The sequence below is a fragment of the Crocodylus porosus genome, unplaced genomic scaffold (genome assembly GCF_001723895.1).
Source record: "Crocodylus porosus isolate Cpor-Errol unplaced genomic scaffold, CroPor_comp1, whole genome shotgun sequence".
NCBI classification, from domain to species: domain Eukaryota; kingdom Metazoa; phylum Chordata; order Crocodylia; family Crocodylidae; genus Crocodylus; species Crocodylus porosus.
In genome coordinates this window covers 252,719,761-252,742,098 of record NW_017728886.1, presented here as the reverse complement: position 1 = coordinate 252,742,098, position 22,338 = coordinate 252,719,761, and the positions used below count along the sequence as shown (strand labels likewise).

General features: G+C 40.2%; 1 protein-coding gene across 1 annotated transcript; it reads left to right on the top strand.

The window, feature by feature from the left end:
• Positions 1-235: 235 nt before the first annotated feature.
• TMEM65 (transmembrane protein 65) lies at positions 236-22,103 on the top strand. The gene is made up of 7 exons (XM_019552562.1): positions 236-254; positions 7,525-7,569; positions 9,734-9,801; positions 11,486-11,540; positions 13,655-13,697; positions 19,265-19,370; positions 21,627-22,103. The coding sequence occupies exons 3-7, from the start codon at positions 9,790-9,792 to the stop codon at positions 21,720-21,722; spliced, it is 312 nt and encodes a 103-aa protein (XP_019408107.1). The 5' UTR covers positions 236-254; positions 7,525-7,569; positions 9,734-9,789; the 3' UTR covers positions 21,723-22,103.
• The last annotated feature ends 235 nt before the right edge of the window (positions 22,104-22,338 follow it).

Sequence of the window (22,338 nt, the reverse complement as noted above, 5' to 3'; positions counted from 1 at the left end):
TTTGTGCATCTTGTCCATCAGTCCAGAATTCTTATGTAGTATATGCCCTTTTCTTGCCACAGAGTATTTGTAAAGGATTTTAAATCCCCTTCTAGAGGACACAGAAAATACTTTGTTTTGTTTTTTGTGTTTTTGAAGTCCTCATTGCCCGGATTCACTTGGCAAGTGACTTGCTAGCTTTGTCTTGTAAGGCAGGTTGGAGAGAAACTTGTGTTCTGGACTGGTGGATCTGAGGCACAGAAATTAACTTCCAGGTAAGAAATTATCTTTCCACCTGTTTATGGGTAGGATTTACTAAATCTACAATTTTAGTGTTTTCCTTAGTTGTTTCGTTTGGCTCTCCTGCCTCTCCCCATCCCCCTTCTTTCACAAAATCCACAGAGTTGGCTAGATTTTTCCGTTATGTATTGCAAATTCAACACAATACGGGAACTAGTATTTTTCTTACTTGTTTTAGTTTCAGGTGAAACTGGATGTTACCTAGCTGTATTTTACATTTAAAAAAAAAATGGCTATAACCATGGTATCAGTTAACACCCATATCTGATTGTCTATTAGAGTAAAAAAAAATATTTTTACAAGTTTTAAAATAAAAGTATTACAAAATATGACTTCATATGGGCCATGACCTATCTTACCAGTAGACAGTATGTGATTCTTCAGGGCTGCAAGTGTGTTTGATTTCAGATCACTGAATAATTTTTTCACTTATTAGCATTAGTACTTCTTTACCATGTTTGACTAACTTCTGGAATAATTCTCTGTGACTCCATCTAATCACCTTCATTTCAGGGAAAAGGTATAATCTAATCTATAAATTGCTAAATGGTACTTCAGGAAGTGATATCAGCCACAGTTAGCAGATTTTAGTATATATAATTGGATTTGATGCAGATTGGAAAATATAATATTAACGTTCTCATTTTCATATATATATCGTCATTCAGCGCCAGTGCTTTGCTGTTAGACTGAACCACATAGAGGAACATAAGACTGAAGAGTTTAATGATTTAAAACAAGTTAACTATACATGTATAAAGAACTTAGATTTGAGAAGCAGTTTTAAAAACAGCCTTGGTTACTAGAGCATGCTGTATGTCTTACTCTTTACTAGCATGCCATTGATATGACTTGATCAATACAAGTCATTCTCCTTTCTTTTTATTTTTCCTTCTGTAAAACATAATTCTTCTCATCCTGCTGTATCCTGGACGGCTGGAAAAGGAGCTTTCTCGAAAATCTTATGCCGGGGCTGTTTCATTTTCAAGTGCTTTTTCTGTATTGAATTCAGAATCTGAATATAATTCTTGAAACTGAAGAACACTTAACTGATCTTGTGGGGTTTACTGGATGCTGCTGCTTTTTTTTTTTTTAGGTCAAGGGTCTCTTGTATTGCCAACTAAGATTGTAGATTGTCCTTTTTTTGCAGCTTAAAAATTGTACCTTTTTGTGGGCCTTGAAAATCCAAAATATTTGACATTGGTTTTTATGAATCATCTGGGAAATGTTTTGAGAGTTTTGCTTTTCAGGTGTTGGAAAGCAATACATCTTAAAAGTGACCTTTGTGATATTAATTTACTTAATATAGTGCAGGTTTCTGTGACTTAAGATTCTGAGGCTAGAACTCTTTTTATTTTCTTGAGTGTAATAATGAAGAATTTTGTGAGTTTTAGTGAGAATGCAGGCATGTGTGGTAGAGCATGGCTGGGTGATCAAGTAGCTGTTCCTGTGTATTTTCTCTTGAAAGTCAGTGTCTCGGCAGCCTGTGCTATAGCACTCTGCAGCAGCCTTTCTTCTCCACTATCAGGTAACTTGTGTTCCAAGATTTTTTTGTCCTAATCCAGGCAAAGGTGGTATCATTTTACAGATTCACAGATGTTTAAGGCTGGAAGGGACCTTGTGAGATCATTGGGTCCAGCCCCACCTTCTCTGGGCAGGCAAGACTGCTGGGGTCAAGTAACCCCAACAAGGTACGTGTCCAGTCTCCAGACTTTTTTCAGAGTCTGTGTTGTCAAGACTGAACAAAAGATCTCTATCAGCTGTCTTGAAACTAAGCTGGTTTGGCATCCTGGGTGATATTTCTGTGTAACCTGAAAGAACGTACAAACTTGTCCCCTGCATCAGACGAGGTTTTGCTTACCATTGCCTTCAATAAGCAGGATTTCAGCCCTGGGGGTTAGGCGCACAAACAGATTACTGTAAGGTAAATGAAGTTAGAGATTTACAGTGTCATCAACTACTCCAGTCACAGCTTGTGTTCATGCTCTTACCCTGGGGTAAGTGAAAGCAAAGTGGCAGTAACCTGCTCTTCAAAGAATTGAGCGTTTTATTGTAATATCTTTTATTGGACTGATTGTGCAATGGGGAGAGATGTTAGTCAAGCTTTTGGGTACAAAGTGTCTTTTCTCAGATTGAGCACTTTGTGCTTGAAAACATCTTTCCCAGATGTACAGTTAGTCCAATAAAAGGTCTTACAGTTCTCCCTGCACTTTGTTCTTGCGTAATTCCTGAACCATCCCGTCCACAACGACACTCCAGCCCTTCAAAGAATAACTTGCACCAACAGGTAGACTACCGCGGGGCTAGGGCATGTGTGGGGAAAGCTACGGTGGAGTACCTCACATGCTTGTGCATTTTTACCTCTTAGTATTTGTGTGCTCATTTGCTTAATCTTATACAGCATTGCACATGTCAAAGGAAAACCAACTTAAAAGATTAAGGAATAGCTGACTGTAGGGGGTGCTTATTTCTATTCTTTTACTATCTTCTTCCTTCTGCCCCATGTCATAAACACCTCCCATGCCCAGAACAATAGGAGCATGAGGAAGCATGAGGTTCATATATCTTATTTTAAAGTGTACTTCTACTGTTTATAAAACAATACATTTCTGAATCCTGTTAAGCTGTTAGCCTCAATTATATCTTGCAGTGATAAGTTTGAGCTAATTATGTATTGTATTAAAAAAAATACTACTTTTTAATAGCTTTAAGCTTGTTCTATTCATTTTCACTGAATAGAATGCCAGCAGATTGAACATTGTGAGCTAACCATAAAATAAGTTTATTAGCTACATCAGCAAGGATAACTAATATTTTCATGCTTTATCTGAAGAGGCCACTGACTTACACAGTCGGTCTAAAAGTTTTTAGACCAGAATTGTCAGAGTTGGATGGAAATCACAAGAACCTTTTGAATTTTTTTATTTGGCACAAGGTTTGTAACATCATGCTGTGAGTGGAAAGGTATCCATCTTCTTGGTAGCTTAATGCCCAGATTTAAGAATATCAGGGTGGATAGATTTTCCTGTAGCCAGGTCTTGAGAGACTAATAGAAATTTAGGTGAAAATATGAAAAAACCAGGAACTCAGACTAGGAACCAGGAACTAGAACTCAGTGTAGTGACTTCCTGCTACACGCCAAAACACTTTAAGCCAGGGGCTCAAGGAACTAGAGCGCTCAGCCTTGGGTCTGTGATTTAGGGTCTTTAACCCTACCCCCTCACTCCACTATTCCTTCCCCTTCCCATCCCTTTCCCATTGAAGAAGGTAGCCAAGGAGACTGCATTGTTCCTCATGGCACTAGTCTTACCTTCCACCCTTCATGAGCTGTGTTTGGTCACTAGCTGAGGCAGTCTTTCAGGCGAAACCTGTTTATTGAGGTAGAACTTAATGATGAATTTGCTACTTTTTTTATCTTTGGGAGGAGTTGTTAAAACAGCAGGACTGTTATTTACAGTTAAGTTCCACTTTTTGGTCTTCTCATAAGTGCTATATGACTGTAGCCTGCGACTAAGCAGGAGGACATTTGCAGTCAGGTGTGCAAAGAGAACCACAGAATTGCAGGGCTGGAAGGGATCCCGAGAGTTATCTAGTCCAGGGGTGGGCAGTTAGTTTGGCTGGAGGGCCGCTTACTGAGTTTTGGCAAGCCATTGAGGGCTGCATGACAGGCGGCTCAGGACAGATGAGTATTAATTTTCTAAATTTTTAGGGGCCGTGGGGGCCCACCCCAATGTAGTCCAGCCTCCTGCTCAGAGGCAGGATTTCCTATTCTTATACCATCCCAGAGGGATGTCTATGCAGTTGATGTCACAACTTTTCTAGGCAGCCTGCTGTGGTCCAGTCAACCCTCTCTCCTCCTCTGACAGAGATCCTCATTGAAGGACAGGAGCTGGAGAATGCTGAATACTTCACATACCTTGGCAGGTATCTGTCAAAGGAGGCCAACACTGAAGAGGAGATCCAGTAGTATAGGTTGTGATATGCCAGCTCTGCCTTCAGAAGACTGAATCATCTTGTGTTCAAGGATAACATCAGGACTAGATCAACATTCTTACTGTATAAGGCTGTGATAATCCCAACTCTTCTCTAGGGCTGTGAAGTTCAGGCAACCTATGGGGATCATCTGACAAGCCTGGAACGCCATCACCAGCACTGCCTCCAGAAGATCCTTGGCATAAAGTGGGAGGATTGTTGCAGAAATGCCAGTGTCCTCACTGATGTTAACACCACCACTGTGGAAGTGTTGATTATCCAACATAAGTTGCGGTGGACAGGACATTGGTAAATGTATATCAGGCATGGGCACACAAAGCCACTGCTATACCCCAAACTCAGCCAGGGACAAAAGACATGCAGTGGCTAGAGGAAATGCTTCAAGGACACCTTCAAAGCAAACATTAAGAAGTTTGGCATTGACACTACGTATTGGGAAAAACTAGTTTGGGACAAGGCTACATGGTGACACCTTGTGAGAGAAGGTGCTTCTTTCTTTGAGGAAAATTGTCTCGTCCTGGAGGCAGAAAAACAACAGAAATGGAAGGAAAGGAAACAAGACCATGAAATGCATGGTCCAATCCTCCCTCTAGCCACCGTTTGTGGCATTTGCCAGAGAGACTGCAGCTTTAGGATCGTCCTTGGCTATCAACCTACTCATCTACAACCCTTTACTTGATGTGTGGAAGTGATTACCGTCAACAGTGCGGGATTGCTGCCAGTGCTGCCGACTGTTCTTTCAGTCAAGAAGAACTTTTTCCTAAGACTTGATCTAAATCTGCTTTGCTGTAATTAAAATGTATGTCTTGCTTTTGGTAAGTAGTTAGAAAGCTCCAGATGAAGTGCTTCCTCTCCACTGGTAGCCTGGCATGGTGGGAGGAACTTCTTAGATAACAAGGTTGTATACCTTCTGAAGCTTTATAGGTTGACATCAACTTTCTGGAATCCTAGTGCGAACTAATAAACCACTTGTGTCCACATGCTCTAAAAATATAACTCCATATAAATGGCTCATTGCATTTTGCATCATTTTCACCTTCTGAATGGTCTCAAGCTGTAGCAGTTCATACAGGTGTTGAGCTACTTGCTTTACTAATTCTACCAGTGCAGACTTACTGGAGACTTACAAGTGGGTGGTGTAAATATTGAACACACTATTTTTTATGTTGCTATTCTAGGCACTGTGGCCACTTTGAACATGTGCTGAACATGTCGGGTGATGGATTAGGCAGGTTCTCATAGAAAGATATGAAATGAATCACAGTACCAACTCTGTCCATCCTTTCTCAGGTCCTGAGATCAGCTGTGTTAGCAAAAAGGGGGGAGGTTGCCCACTGTTAGGCTCAAAATCTGCATGCATAGACTCCTAAATACATGGCCTGATGTCTTTTTCAAATAAGTTTAGTGTTTAACAGCTCTCATTAGCTTCACATCCATCACTACAGTAAATGATATATATCAAGTAAAAATACAATATAACCCTTTGTTACCTCTTGAAGCTGGATTAGAGCAAAGCAATCTGTGAGCATATCAGATATGTTATTTTGTTACGCTGCATTAGTTCCCCGTAGAGTACCATATCACCCTCCAGTTCATTGTCCTTGTCTTCTAAGTTTTTTATGGTTTAGGTCCTGGATGTTTAAAACAAGACTACCTCAACCCCTGTAATAAATAAAAGTTCGTACCCTTGTTATATCATTTTACTTTTAATCATGTACTAATGAGGAAAAGGTCCATGATATCGGAACATAAATGCTAACATTACATATACTGGCTCTTTGGAAAATGGTTGACTACTTGCTGCATGCTGAGTGCATTTTTTCAAGAAGTGTTGTTGCTTTTTTATGGCTGTGTTTTTGTGCATTTTTAATTAAACTGTAATGTACTGCCTTATGGCAAAGACTTGGATTTTTTTTATATTTCTCTTGTGTGTTAAGTTTTTTTAGGCTCTCAGGTGCCTGAGTTTTCTGCCAAGAGCTTGCTATAGGCACCTAGAGTGTTCTTAATGTGCAATGGTAGGTGCTGCTATTCTGGCTGGCCATAATTTATGAATCCCAGAAAACCATAGGTAGGAGATGGCTCCTACCCATGCCTTTCTGGGATTCATAAACCATGTCACTCTGTGCCTTGTTTACACCCCTCAGAGAACTAAGTTATGCTCTTGGGATACCTAACCCACAGTTACAGCATTTAACCAGTCACAGATACTTTGATTAAAAGCATGGCAGCTGCAGATGGTGGCTCTACCCATCTTTTATGCCATCATCTAGTAGTTAACAATCACCTAAGAAAGGAAATACCTGGGTTTAATGCTGTGCTTGGCTAGAAGGACTTCAAACCCCCATCTCTTACCTCCTAGGGTAGTGCTGTAAATACTAGGCTGGGATGGCAACACTCTACGCTCTTCCTGTAGACTGTGCTCCTGAGCAGTCAAGAGTGCAAGATTCATGGGTTTGGGCCCTACATAACTAACAGGCCACCTCCTGTTATAATGCTTCAACCCCTACAATTGAGAGGAGCAGTCTCTACCTTTTTTTAACTTTATAATGAGGGCAGTCCTCTGAGGGGAGTCCTGTCTTCAGTCCTTGCTCTCAACGTTCATGCATTTTATCCAATGAGTCTAATGCAAGATGCATATGTGGTCCCTGGACAGGTGTGAGACCATAAGGTCCATCCCTTCCAGATGAATGTTCTCATCACCAGGTTGTAGAGTCACACTCCTTATTCTGGTCTTTCTGGCCCTAATAAGTATTATATTCCCGGTTCCACAATGGTTGGACATCCACAGGAGGATGGAGAGTGCCCCTTGCCTATAGCCTGGTGGTGAGGTAAAAGAGGTGAGTTTGAACCTTAGACAATGGAAGGCCCAGAGCCCAGGTGTCCAGTTTCCGAGCCACTGCTCTAGTCACTAGGGCTAATGGTCTCTTTGGAAATGAGCCTTTTTGCTTGTGCATGTTCTAAAGCTCTTTTGTCTAAAGATGCTCGTGAAATCATTTTAGCACAGGCAACTTTATGGCATTCTCTGAGGCTGTTTTATTGAAACCAGTTTTTAGAGTTTTATTTTTTACATAATTTAGATGCATATTTTAGATACTATTTCTAGGAATACCAATATTTTCAGTACTTTTCATTGTTTTCTGCCTGTTGGGGTATAGTGAGATGCTACAGACAGTTAAGCACTTCACGTATTGCGACGGAATTGAAATACTCTTCGATTAGACTAATTTTCTAATTTCATTTTGACCTGTCTAGAGAAGTTGGAAGTTGCACCACCATCTACAGGACAGCTGAAGCACGGTAAAAGAAAAATATATTTGTTGAATATAGTTCATTTCTGTATGTAATGCATTGACTCTTTATATTTTAAATACTTTGTCTTAATGTCATGTAATTGTACATGAGCTTGTCTTGTAACTCTTTCTTTAATGATAGGTACCCAAGAATCTTACAACTAGAATGTGACCTGGCTAGATTTTGTAGTAGCCACATTTTGCAGAATAATACTGCACCATTGTATCTTATTGTTACTAATGTTACATTTCCAAGAACCTGAGTGCAAACTACTATCAAGCGCCAATATAAAAAGTTTTGTTGGCTTAAAGCTGTTTTGCTATTATAGCCAATTTTTTTGTATTTTTAATGGCCAGTCAAAATTCAGGTCCCCGGGCTTCCTGCAAAACAGATGTTAACACTTCTTTTGTCTACTCTGTTATATTTTAAATGTCAGAAGTGAGGTGAGGACTTCTGCATAAATATTAGGCAAAATTTCTGAGAATTGAAAAGTAAAGTTTGCCTGGTTATAATAGAGCGCTCTCTTTTTTAGGAATTGATTTAGTGTTAGGTGTTGAAATTCACAGTATTTTTTTTGACAGCCAGTAGTGCCTGAGTAAATTTTCAATTATACAAAAGCCAAAAGTCAGTGTCTTGGTATTTTTTTTTTTTTTTTTGCTTTCCACCAAATATTATACATCTATATATATTTGTGGAATAGTGGGTTGACATTTATTGTCAACTATGTCTATGCCCACTAAATTCTTTTTCATGATCATTTTGGCAAATATTTACCAACAGATCTTAGCTTTAAAATTATTTTTTGAGGGCAAACTTTAAACATATGACAAATTTTTTTGAGGGCAAACTTTAAACACGTGACAAATTTGAAATTTGATTTGCATTTGAAGTTGTAAGCCGAAGTTAATTTTATGAAATGATTGAATGCACAAAGAATGAATGCATAACTTTTTGATTGGAGATATTTTGTGAGCTGGGGGAGGGGGAAACATTTGGGTCAAGTTTTAGGTACAACAGAAGGAACCTAAGTAAGTCTTGTTGTATATCAGTGGGCAAATACACGCGTGCATGCTTACTGTAGTTGTCAAAGTTGTTTGTAGTGTTAATTATTTGGAGACCGTGCCTGTGAAATGTATGAAATCCTATTGACTTGAGCAAGAAACTATGTAAACCTTTCTGTAGATCCTTAAGAGTATACATCTTGAAAGAGATGGCAGATATTCATGTTATGACACTTTTCAAATGACCATAATATTGAATTATTTCAAGAAGAACCTATTTTCCTGGACTATGGTAGTGGAAGGAGAGGAAAAAAAAGATGAAATACAGGAAGTGAGATCAAGCTCAACATGAGTAATAAGTAGGGGTACAGTACAGTATTAAGTACAGTATTTCAGCACTAAAGAAACATAAAGGAAGATGCAGTCCCTTACCTGAGGAGCCAAGAGCTTACATAAATCAGTACCTAATGATTAAACAAAGAAAAAGTTGCATACTTGTAAATCATTCTTAAGCTATACTTAACATTTTCTGTAATGTGATATAGCATCTGTAGGGCCTACTGATTGGGGAATCTAGGCATACATTGTGGATTTAAAACTCTGTATATTTGAACTGTCTGGCTCTAGGCAATGCACACTGCAGAATCAAAAAACTGATTTTTTTTCTGGAGTGAATGGAGAGGTTGGAAACTGTTTACGTGGGCAAGGGGGAAATTGCAGGGAAAGGAAACTACTAGGCAAATCCCCTACTAGTGGGAAATTCAAGTCAAAAGCATTGTGGAGAATTTGACAAGTTTTTAAACATTACATTGCATATGTTCTGCAGTAGGAAGGATTCTAGCGTCTGCCTGTCCAAAGTTAAACAAAGCTTTACTGAGAAAGTGTAGTGTAAGTCAATATGTGATCCAGGTGCTGTTACCACTAACTGCCTATTGCAAGTGGTATGCCAGTGTTGTTGGGAGTGAAAACAGAAAGTTCAGTACAACAACCACTACCTAACTTCAAAGAAGCATCAGGGGAAAAAGACTACTGCATGTGTGACGTTATGTGTTGTTTTCCCATTTGTCTTTTTAAATGAGATATTAAGTCATATATGAACAACCAAAACTTGGATTTATTGAATTTAGTGGATACTTACTGTCCCTTGTTGCTCATTTTTTTTTTTTCAGTGTTCTTCCACAATGCATTACCTTTTGTGGGGTTTGGATTTTTGGATAATGCAATTATGATTGCTGCGGTAAGTCTGTCTTCTAACTTTGATCCAGGAACAGTAACGTTTCTCAGATTTAAAAAATAAATAAAACAAGGGAACAGAACTAAATATTTGAAGAGTTCTGTATCTTATAAAAGAGAATAAAAATACTTATTTTGTTCATCTATCTCCCTTCTATTTTAATATTTCAACCGTAAAAATTTTCACATTAGAATTAGAGAATCATTTCAAAATTGACTCTCTTTCTCCCCTGTTAATAGTAGTGGTGTTTCATGTCTGAAGAATAAGAATTAAAAGTTGACCTTATTTCTGCCCAGGCTGAAAAATAGCGCTCAGTCTTCTTGCCTTTAAAAAGTGGTATGGAGCAGGTGTTTCATGAGTCAAGAATTCTTTTGAGTCTTTTGACTGCAGCCTACTTGTTTTGTGACACTGGGCATATCATTAGCCTCTCTGCTTCATTACACTAAGTTTATGAGAGATACTGAACATAGTAGGAATGCACTTGTACAGAACATTAAGATCTGCTTATAAATAGTGCTGTGGAAATGTTGTAATATCATAGATAGTGGTTGAAATTATGACTTGGTGTAGCACTTTCAAAGTTTCTTTCTATTTGAAAGCTGGAGCATAGGCCAAAAACATAATTCAGATTTAGAATTAGATGATTAATGCTGTAAGGCCTGCCACTTGATGTTGTTGTCTGTGTTTTGTAGGGGGGTTAGGAGTGGGAAAAGAGGAGGATCCAGGGGAGGATCCATGGGGGTGCACCACCGTGGTTGTACTCCCTTTGGCTGAGTCATACATGAGAGCTCAGTGTGGGATCTGCCCAGAACCCCTGCTTTCATGTGGTGTTGGAGCCCAGGGACTGAGTGTTGCTGCTGGTCTTCCTTTCCCTTGCTGCTGAAATTCAGCAGGGGGGGAAGGGTTCAACAGCAGCAGCATTCAACTCCTGGGCTTTTGAGCCATGCCAAAGCAGGGGCTCTGGCTAGCAGTTGCATACTAGGGATGGGCAAGAGGGGCTCCTGCCTCAGGTGCTGACATAGCCCACCTCACCAAGTCTGTACCCTCGGAGCATTGCCATGCCAGGAACTCCAAAAAAGGTTCCCAGCTCCTACTGCTTTCAGAGCTATCCAGGGTTTGCCCTGGGCCCAGCTCTTTTTGTTATGCCCGGGCTGGCCAAACCCAATCAGGTGGTGAGCTCAGAGCTCAATGCCCATGTGGAGCTCCAGGAGGAGCCTTCACTGACCAGTCGGTGAGCTCAGAGCTCATCGTGCATGTGCAACACAGCTAAGTATTTGGGAGGATGGGGAGGGGCTGTACCCCTCCTCCCCCGCCCTGTTCCATACTGAGAAGATTTTACTATTTTGATTAATTTGATCAGCACTCGAAACTGTGGGATTGTTTCTGTGATCTCCACATTAGCTATTAATTTTATTAGGAAATTAGTATACTGAGATTGAGACTTGTTTTCTGATGTCTGTGTCAGTAGGTTGCTATTGTAAAATAAATAATGAAATATTAACTCTTAAACAGCCAGTGTTTGAAGGCAATGGGAAAGGCTTGAAGGACATATCCCATCCTAAGTAAGCTACAGTAATTATCTTTAGCTTTAAAAAATGAAGCAAGCAACTTGAAGGCTTTAATTGTATCAATATTTTGAACTTCTAATAACTATTTCCTCAGATAATGACACACCCTTTATTTTCAGGGAACCCAGATAGAACTATCTATTGGAGTTGTCCTAGGAATTTCAACTATGGCAGGTAAGTAATATAATTGCAATAAATGTAGTCCTCACTGGCAAAAAATCCGTTCAGTTAAAGCTGAAAATAAACCTAATGGCATTTGAAACACCTTCTCCTTGTTGCCAAACTGTATTTCATTCTGCAGGGACAACTGATCATTTAAGAAAGTCAATATTTCCTCTGGAGTAATGGAATTTTAGTTAAGACAGCATGTCAAGAATAATTGTATAAAAACATCGCTTTGGCATCCCTTACAAAATGCTGGTGGTTCTGTAAATAAAATTAGCCATAGTCTACTGTGGAGCTGATGCTTTGCAAACTCTTAGGCACCCGCAATTTTAAATAAAGTCAACATGAGAAAAGATAGTCATTACCTTGCCAAACAGGGAGAAACTCCATAGCTCTTCAGTCTTTCTAAAATATTGTTCTCTTCATTTACTAATAATAGCAACATCTCATTTCCTCCAGCTATGAAGAAGGCATGGGCTGAGTGACTGGTGCCTCCTGGGTCTGGGGGGGCACCTGGGGCCCCCCCATGACTGATCGCCAAGCTGATGGGGGGGGGAGTTCCCTGCACACTCTGCAGTGGACCCAGAAGTGGGCCGGAAGTACTTCTGGTCCACTTCTGGGTCCACCGCCGAGCACGTGGGGGGCCCACTCCTGTGGGACGTTTCAACCGCCCCACCAGCTCAGTGTTCACAAGCTATGTCTGGTACCTCAAGGCATGTAGAAAAAACATATAAAGCTGTGTCTACGGTCGAATCGCTGATTCTCCGAATCGGAATTGAATCTTCAGATTCGGATTTGGCTGAATCGAATCGGGACAGTGATCCGAACCAACTAATTGAATCACTGTCCCCTGAATCAGGCCAAATCCAAATTAAATATGGCCTGCTTTGCATGCCCGTACTTTCTAGTGTGCGTACAATTTGCATGTGTGATACTGGGGAGCATCAGTTGCTATCTAAATCATGAAAATTTGGGGCTGGATTTGATGATCCTTCAAGGTCCCTTCCAGCCCAAATGTTTATGAAAAAAGAGGGTTGGTACCATGTTGTCTAGAAAGTTCATGCTCTTAACATAGAAGCAGTCTAGCAACTGCTACCGGCTTAAATAAAATGTGCTTATGTGAGTGAATAAACTCTGTTTCTGAGCAGATTTGCTGTCTTTCATTGTGTTGTCTCTGTAAATAAATGCAGGACTTGAGGCAAGAAGAGGTTTTGTTTTGGTTTTATTTGTTCTTGTATTGATTGATTATGCCTTTATATTTTTTATTTAATTAAAAACGAGTCTAATGACAAATTAACCTGATTTTGAGTTCTAGCTTTCTAGTCCGCAAATCTTAAACTGTATATTTTAAATGCATATAATTTAAAGCACTTTTAACCAGGCATAAACCCCTTATTCCCAGGCTAATAGGGAATCTTTACACATGCTCTGGGGTGGAGGGGAGGATGCTTTAATTGGAGTGACTCCAAGAGCTGCTGTAATAAACACTCCTGCAGTGTCCCACCTATTCAGTGTCCTGCACTTCCAAATGGTGGTGGGGGTGATTTATTTAAAGCTCATTTGATCTTTAGTTAAAGCATTCCTGCTGCCATGTTGAAGCATGAAGGTGCTGAATACACATGACTACTGGAGCATTCCAGTTAGTACAATTAATTGTGTCTGCTCCAATGTGTGCTAGACTATCAGACCGGATGTTTGGCATGTGTATAGGTTCCCGTAATGCCTGGGAATAGAACTGTCTTCTACTGGGAGAGCACTTGCACAATTAATAGTTCCTTTGCCTATCAATGCTAACTCATTAGAAGCCTCCCCTTGGCTTCTGTTGGATGTATAAAGTTATCTGATGCTAGACTACTGTTAAATAGTCTGACTTTTTTTAAAGCTAACTCATAGGGTTTGCGTGAATTTTGTTTTTAAATTGAATAACTTCAGGAAAATGCAGCAGCGACTCTTGCTTATAAGTTTTTAGAATTACTGTTACAAAATTATGCTACCGAAAAAAAATCACTTGTGAAAGAAGAGAAATGTAATTCTGGTTACTAATGCAATCACGGCCTCTTGAAGGCTCAGATCAAGTGTAGTAATTTTCATCAGAACTCCCCCCCCACCCCTCAATTTTTCAGCTGCTGCTTTGGGAAATCTTGTTTCAGATTTAGCTGGACTGGGGTAAGTCTTCCTTTTGTGTTCTGGTTATTTTCTATTTAAACAGAAATGTATATCCTGGAAATCACTGTAAACTTTTATTCTTACTGAAGTGCCTTTTAAGACGATTGTAAAGAGAAACGATCAAAATAATGCTTTCTTTAATTTGCTCAGTGATGAAATTCCAGAGTAATGAATCTTCATTATGTTTTCTTGCATGCAATATTACTCATGGTTTTGAAATGGAAAGAAAAAATGTCTTTTGGCCTTTGCTTATAAATTTTCAAGTAGAAAATAAAGTAACCTATGAAATTATACAGTAATTAGCTAAATTTAGAAGTTACGTGATCTATTAAAAGCTAGATTTACTAACTTTGCAGGTGGTAAGGTTTGTACTCTTAGTAACAAATTAATTGGCATTTATGAAACCTGTTCAGTTCAGAGTGTGCTCTTGATGCAAAGCTGAAATGCTTGCCAGCTGGCAAATGTTATAATTACATGAACATATGTGTGTGTGTATATGTCTGTATACACATATTCTCTCTCTCTCTCTCCCCCCTAAGTGAAGGCTGAGAAGGATTGGCCGACAACTTTACTGTAAGGTCATTGCATTAAAGTTCAAATTGCATTGTTAATGAGTAGGAGCTGAGAACCTCATCTAGATTGGAGAAACATAGTTAAAATACCAAAGATACAATTTCTCATATTTCCTCTTCAGTTTTTATTAGAGTAGTTTCTTAAAAATGTTCATTGATCACCTCTGCCTGTCATGCAGACTGCCACTGGTAAAGTCATATTTAAACCTTAGATCATTTGAAGGCAGTGTCATTTGCTGTCTTAACCAAAGTGACTCGCACTGAACGAATAGGGCCAGTAGTAAGCATCTTATTTCAGTATCTTCAAAGAACATTTCAGCAATGGGAGCCATTATAAACTGCTCACTCCCAATCTCTCGATTAGATTTTTACCTAGGGTTGAATAGACTCTCTAGCATCCTCTGTTAGTTTGCCTACACATTACCTGGAGCATTTCAACAATAGCACTTCAAGAATGTTTCTTCTGGTCACCAGTGCCTTTTGAAATGTACTCTTTCTTTCCTGGCATTGCTTGTGGACTGGTGCAACCTGAAGCTTCATAACTAGGCTGTGCCAAGTCCTTCCAGAACATTTATTTCGTCATTGTGTGGCAACAAACAATCTCTGCTCAAGCACAGGGAGAGACTAGTCTTGTGGTTAAATAAGAGTACAAACAATGCTTGTAATCTTTTTGAAAGCGTTAGCACTGCTGTCACTCCATCAAGCTACTAAGCCCTTGGCATCTTTCAAACTATTGCAAAAACTTTATATCAAGCAAACAGGCTCTTACTAGGAATCTGCCATACATGCTAGAATCAAGGGGCACCTGTACACATGCAGAGAATGTAAGTACAGCGTATCAGAGCAGACTTGATTAATTGAGTCTGCTGGAGCATGGTAATTACTGCACTCCAACAGGCTCCACCATCACGTGTATCAGTGTCCTTGTCCTGAAAACTGGTGGCAGGGATGATTTAACTAAAACTCATTCAATCTTTAAAGCACCCCCGCTGCCATTTTTCAGCGTGAGGATGCTGATGCATATGATGCTCCAGGCCCTTTAATTAGAGTGGCTCTCAGAGCCACTGTAATTAAAGCAGGTATGTCCCGTCCCCTGTCATGTCCTCCCCCCTACTCCTGGAGCATGTGTATAAGTGCCCAAGAGTTTCATGAAAAACTGAAAAACCCAAAAAGTTGTCTGTAAACCAGTAACTATTTTAAATTTAATTTTCTTTATTTAGATGCAGTCAACAAGTGCAGTTCTAAAATTGACACTAGAGACAGCTAAATGCTCATGTCCTTCTTGAGTGTCACCCAAAACCTGATATTTTAGTGACAGTTTGGAGTTTTATTTGTCAGGCAAAAAAATAAATTAATGTCTGCTGTGAGTTTCCTCTGAAACTCACTCTGTTATTAAAAAAAAAAAAAAAAAGAGAGAACTTTTGTTTGCCCTTGCTGTGATGGGTAAAAGTACACTTGGACCAACTTCAAAAAGGGTGGAACTGCTCCTCTGGAGGGCACAGTAGCTCTTATGCTGTAACTATTATGTGTGGATGAGCCTGTAGACACATGTATGGCAGGACCACGTGTACGTTTTAATCCTGCTTTGTCCAGGGTCAGAATTGGGGTGACTTACAGCTGATTTGTATTACCACCATCTCATGCACATTTAGTAGTTAAAGCATAATAGCTGCTGCATGTTCTAGAGAACCAGTTCCCTTTCATCTTTTGAAGCCATTACAAACATACGTTTTTCCATACCCTTAGTTCAGTGATTCTTAGCCCGGTGCTCTGAAACCTGGGGTACAGTGAGATTCTTTTAAGGCTGCTGCAGAGTGCCATGCAGTATTACCACCAGCAGGTGTGCAAACACCCTTACAGGATTAACATGATAAATCCAAAAATTTCAAATAGGAATCTATAGTGTCAAAACCCTTCTGACCTGTTGTGGGTTTTCTGAATTCTTTAGTTGCTTATACATGTGCTCAGGGGGTGGGGGGAGGGAATACATGTGTTCAGGGAGTGTGGGGAGGAAGCATTTTAATTAACGGTTCCTGGAGAGCTGTTCTAATTAAAATGCCACAGCGTCACATGTATTAAGCCCTTGCGTGTTTAAAAATGGCTGCATGACACTAACTAAAAGCTCATTTGACAAACTAATGAAAGCATCCCAGTAGCCATTTTTAAACCCATAGGGGCTTGTACATGTGATGCTGCAGCAATGCTAGAGCGCTCTGATAATGCAGAGCAGACTCAGTTAATCGAGTCTGCTCCTAGGGGTTCTAATTAGAATGCATCAGAGCACATGTATGGGCACATTTTGTGACACAAGAATTACTCTGTTCTTTCCATAATCAAAAAACTAATGATACCCATATTTGAATAGGGTGCTGCTAAATTCAGTAAAATTATGAAGGGGTGCCCTGGGTCTAAAAAAGGTTGAGAGCCACTATCTTGTTTAATGTAAGTATCATAGCAAATATGCTGAATACTTTTAAATGCCATGTAGCTGTTTTACAGTGGTATTGTTATAGTTTAAAAAAACTGTCATATGTTTCTCTACTCTTTGGATGACTACTCTTTACACTGCAGACTTGAGTAATTTATTACTGATAAGTTGGGTATCTGCGTGACATTTTTGCTTTTTTTTCCCCTGTGTGGAAAAGGCCATTTGAATGGTGATTTTCTTTCTGCCTCAGCAACTTCATTAAAGCAAGTGTAACAGAATAAAACAAATGTAAAAAGAACATTTTGTGAATAATTGCTGAAAGGGAAACTTGCATGATTTATTGCATTTCCTGTAGTACTAAAAAGGCTTATGGATTGAAATATTTTGTTTAATAAAATCTTGCAGTAATACCTAGGCCAAACATGTCTTGTATGAAATCCAAGCTGGTTGGTTTTTTGTGTTGTTTTGTTTTCTTGCCCCCCCCCCCCCCCAATCACCAGGGATCCTGGTTTTCTCTCTTTATAAACCAGAAATTCTCTTATAAAAATTGCAAATTCTCTCATTTAAACCCCCCCAAATCTGTGTTTTTCCCATGACTAAAATGAAACGTGTATGTGTTCAACCTGTCAGTTGAACACAGTGCTTTATTAATATATTTACAATTTTAAAGCAGTTTGGAAGCCTACCAGTGCCTCAGTCACTAATAATAAAAGAAATTCTAAATTCACCCCCGGCCCTGCTGGTGCCCCTCACTCCCCACCCAGCGTTCATCACCAGGGATTCTGGTTTTCTGTTCTCTGTGGAAAAACATGGTAAAACGTGGCTGTTCTCTCTTTAAGGAGGAAACTGCGGATTTTCTCTCTTTAAGGGGAAGGCTGCAGATAACATTGGGTTTCGCCTTGTAGGCTGGCCAAGTTCCAGCCTGCAAAGGCTGCAGAGAGCAGGAGGAGGGCAATCAGGCAGAGGGTGCCATATGCACGGTGGTGCGAGGCTCCTGGCAGCAGCACTGAGCCTTGCCACATCAGGTCCTGCCCACTGGGCTGTGGAGGCCTGGGGGGAAGGCATGGTGAGGAGCCCCGAGCCTGTGGTGGGCAGCCCGTACTCGCCCTTCCCCTGTGGGCTTGCTTTAGCTGTGCTGTCCATGGGGCAGGGGGAGCTAAACTCTGCTCTGGTTGCAGGCAGCAGCTGGGGCTCAGGCACTGCTGCAGGGGCAGGCATGGGACTGTGGTATCCCTGGCAGCTGGGGGCCTTCTTCAGCAGGGCTGGAGGGGTTGGGGAACAAGGGGCACTGGCAGGGCTTGGGGGGTTGTGGCATGGGAGTGAGGGGCATGGGCAGGTCTCAGCACCACAAAGCGGGGAGAGGGGGGAACAGTCACAGCTAGACCCGCATCCTGGTGAGTGAAAGGGGCAGGGGGAGCTCTGATTTTTCATGATAAAAAAAAAAAAGCCCAAATCAAATGCTAAATTTTTATAGGTATTTAGAATGTGTTTTATTATAGCAACTGAGGCACCAGTAGGCTTCTAAATTGCTTTAAAATTGTAAATAATAGATTAATAAAACATTATATCAGACAGACAGATGCGTTTCATTTTAATCATGGAAAAACATGGATTTGGGAGGTTTTAACTAGAGAATTTGTGTGGTTTTAATCGGAGATTTTACAGTTTTTAAATGGAGAAAACCAGGATCCCTTACATCGCATACAAAATTGAGGAGTGAATTTTGTTACATGCACTTGCAACGAACGAAATACTGTGATCTTCTGAAATGTGACTGTTGTTCCATATGTGCCAATGGTGGCTCGCAGTGCAGCAAAACCCAGCTCAGTTTGATTCATGTTATTCACAGCGAGTTGCTGAGTGAAGGATGAGCTGTCCAGTTCTTCGCAGCTCTTCCTTCAGAGGCATTGTCTTTCCCTTTGGCTACAGCACGGCAGCAATCCTGTGTAACTGACTGACTGCAGAAACAACTTTGTTTTAAATAAAAGCTGCAACAATCAGCTAGAGCAATTCGGTGGTCCCACACAACTGTTTGCTGGTTATGGAGCTGAAGTCCACTCCATGATAGGGTACACTGGACTCCTTAACCCTGATCAGCAGCCAGTGGAGCCACGATAGAGGGACAAATGGATGATCTCTGGCTTCAGCAGCTCCTGTGGCCAAGCTGGTTTCAGATGTACTTGTACCTGCCTTTCCTTTGGATTAAACCAGCAAGGCTGAGAGGGGGACACTGGTGTGTGGGCAGCTTAATGTTTCCATATACACTGCCCAGGCTTTTGCATCTGGAGAGGTCACTCCATCTTTGCTTTATCTTTCAAGTGAGGATTATGTTCAGTGAGCAAACGTCTCACTTGCCTTACTTCTATTGTCTCACAAGACAGGCAGATGCCTACTACTAAATAACCCCTGGCTGGTTTGCAAACCCCATCTTCACTAGGGCTACAGTTTAACTCCATGAACTATCTGGGCTGTACAGTATGCCAGAGGAAAATGCATTTTCACTTGTGTGTTACTTATAGGCAGTGTTTTCATAGCCAAAAGCATTTGAGTGCATGTGGTTATCTTAGTCTTGCAGGTTATGTTGAAGCTTTAGCTTCGAGATTGGGCCTATCAATTCCTGATCTAACACCCAAACAAGCTGATATGTGGCAAACACGGGTCAGCGCACACTTGGTGAGTATATTTCATCTATAGTTTGTTTGTAACATTCAGTGGTTATTAGGGGTGGAATAAATCCATTTTTTCCATGTTTGTCAAAATGAAATTCATTAGCTTTTGATATTTGCTAAATAACAGCTTTGCAGCAAATTGCGGGAGCTGGTATAGGTAGAGTTTGAGGAGTGTTATGGAGCCAAGTTTGAGTGGTGACAGGCAAGCCACAATAGAGGTATTGTGGTAGATTTCTATTGCATCATTGTAACACAGTGGTGTAAAAGATGGGTATCTTTTAGAGGTCAGTTCACAGGATGGATGGGGTGGTAATAGTTGTCCTTTTAAAACCTGGATATTTGTATCCATTTTGTCAGATTTATAAAATCAGGTTGGATGATACAGGTGTTCTGGTTGTAGAAAATATCATTCCAATCTTTAATTCGTTATTTAAAATTAACCTGGATGCAAAAATAACTTTAATTAGAATCTATTATGAATTAATTCATGATTAATATTCTTTGCCGAGGCTCGTTACAGGAATCACTTAAATAGTGGGCACTCATTGCCTTGCAGATTGGAAGCTTTTGGCTGGTTAATTTTATTTAATCATTGAAATATTTCATAGAGTCATTTAAAAAGAGGGTGACAATTGATTTTGAGAAAATAAATGAAAGATTTTGTAAGGTGAAAGAAATATCTAAGCAGGAGTTAAACTTTAATTCTGGGTAAATTAGGGGAAGAGAATTCACTTTTTATCTAGGAAAGGTCCCCAGTAGGTGAGGCAGCATCTGAGTATACACACACGTCCCAATGTAAAGGTGCCTATGGGAAAACAAGTAGTGTCTCATTCAGCTCTGTGCAAAGGCGCTAAGTGTGTTTTTAGCTGACTGCCATTTAGCTTTGAGCAGTCTCAATTTTCCAGTGCTAATTCCAAATGTTAACATTAAATTAACTTTAGCATGTGTAAGTAAAGTTAAATATTAATGCACTTTTCCCTAAGATTTCATCTCGTATAGATTAAATTATAACTTGGTGATTGACCCTGGAGTGTATCATTCCATTGTCCAGACTTGCTTCACAATCTGCATCATCTTCTGGATTCCGTTAGTTTCACCTTAATGTGGCCCAGGCTAAACTCATTTTCCCTTTGAGGCTTTTCCATTCACCTGTTATCAGCCACTTTGCAATACTGCTATCCTTACTGTTTCTCAGGCTTGGCATCTGGATGCCATGTTTTGACATTTTCATTCTCTTTGACTTAAACATCTAGGTCAAGTCTCATTGTTTCTTCCTTTATAACATTTTAAAATGTGTCCCTTTCATTTTTACACGCAAAATGAAATCTCTATCTCAAGCCCTCAAGTCCCATTGTGATTAATCTTCTCTGGCCTCTCTGACACCTGCATAACTCCCTTATTCTCCCAGCAGTTGAGCTTTGAATGCGTCTGCCTTGCCTGTCAGTCTAACCATGTTACTCATTTTATGAATAACTCCACTAACTTTTCATTTACTATATAAATTCAAGTCCCTTTTGCCCTACGTACATGTCTTATGGTGGTAAACCCCATTCCTTATGCTCTGCCAATATTGTAGACATGTGCTCTGACATTGTAGACCCCATTCTTTTTGCTCTGCCAATATTGCATCTGTCTTCACCCCCATCTATGACCATTTGTTCCCTATTTCAGGGCACAATGGGCACTTCTACATGTGTTCCAGTGGGGGTTTGGGGGAGACGCTTTAATTAGTGGGTCTGAGAGCTGCTCTAATTAAAGTGTCACAGTGTCTTGTGATAGCATTCCTTCATTTCAAAATGGCAGCGGGGGCAGGGGCGCTTGAACTAAAGCTTGTTTGATGAAATGCGCGGGGGTGCTGATAAACAAGATGGGGAGGCTGGCTGTAGCATGGCAATTACCATGCTCCATGGTTAATCAAGTCTGCTGGAGCATTGGTAGTTCCTGCACTCCAGCCAGGCTCCATGTCTTGTGTGTCAGTGTCTCTGTGCTGGTAACTGAGTGCCCTGATGCACTGTAATCACAGCAGCTTCTGCACGCATGTATAGGCACCTGATAAGACTAAGTTAAGGAAAGCGTACTGATAACCAACTGTGTACTGTATTTTGCTTTTGCTTGTTCTTACAGTGGGGTAGTATGGTGGTGAGACCAGTGGGACATTATTCCTGGGTAGGGGAGCTATTACAAAAGTGAGGTCACAATTGTATTGCAAACAATACAACTGGTCATTTCCTTTTTTCCCCTCCCCCTTTTCTTTCCTTAGGGTAAAGCTATTGGAGTAACCATTGGCTGCCTTTTAGGAATGTTTCCTTTGTTTTTCTTTGGAGACGAAGAAGAAAAACTGGAAGAGAAAAAATAACCTTTTTACAAAACACATAAAAATGTAAACTAATGTACCTCAATTACTCAATTATGCTGTCTATATTTAGGAATTACCAGACAGTAAAAAATGTATAGACTTGGGAACAAAACATTCAGCATGTAGTTTTATGGAAACACTAATTTATTGTGGCTTTGTCTTACTCGGTACATCTTTTATAAGATACCCTTTTGCTTTTTATTTAATGTAAAATCCTGAAGTGTTTTCATTTATAATGGCAACTGATGTTTACCACTTTCCCTCTTGCCTTCCTTCTTTAATGGATGGGGTTATTACCTTAACCGCTTACCATGGATGTACTGTAACTTTTTGGTTTTGCTTATTTGTTGCCTAACATTTTAAAGTGCATGTCAGAAAAGATCCTCCATACTCATCAGGTCCTTTGTTCCAGACTATCAGTGAAGCCAGTTGGTGGGTGATTTGGGATGTAGACTTTATGTGGCCTTGCTGTGCGTGGTTTGTTCTCTGAGCCACCAGTTGGCAGTGCCTCGGGATGGATGTATTTGTCATCCAGTGGTTGGTTTGCTTCACAACTCTAGCCTCTTTGCCTCTTCCACTCTAACACTCAGCAAGGTAAGTGTTTCCAGCCAGCCTC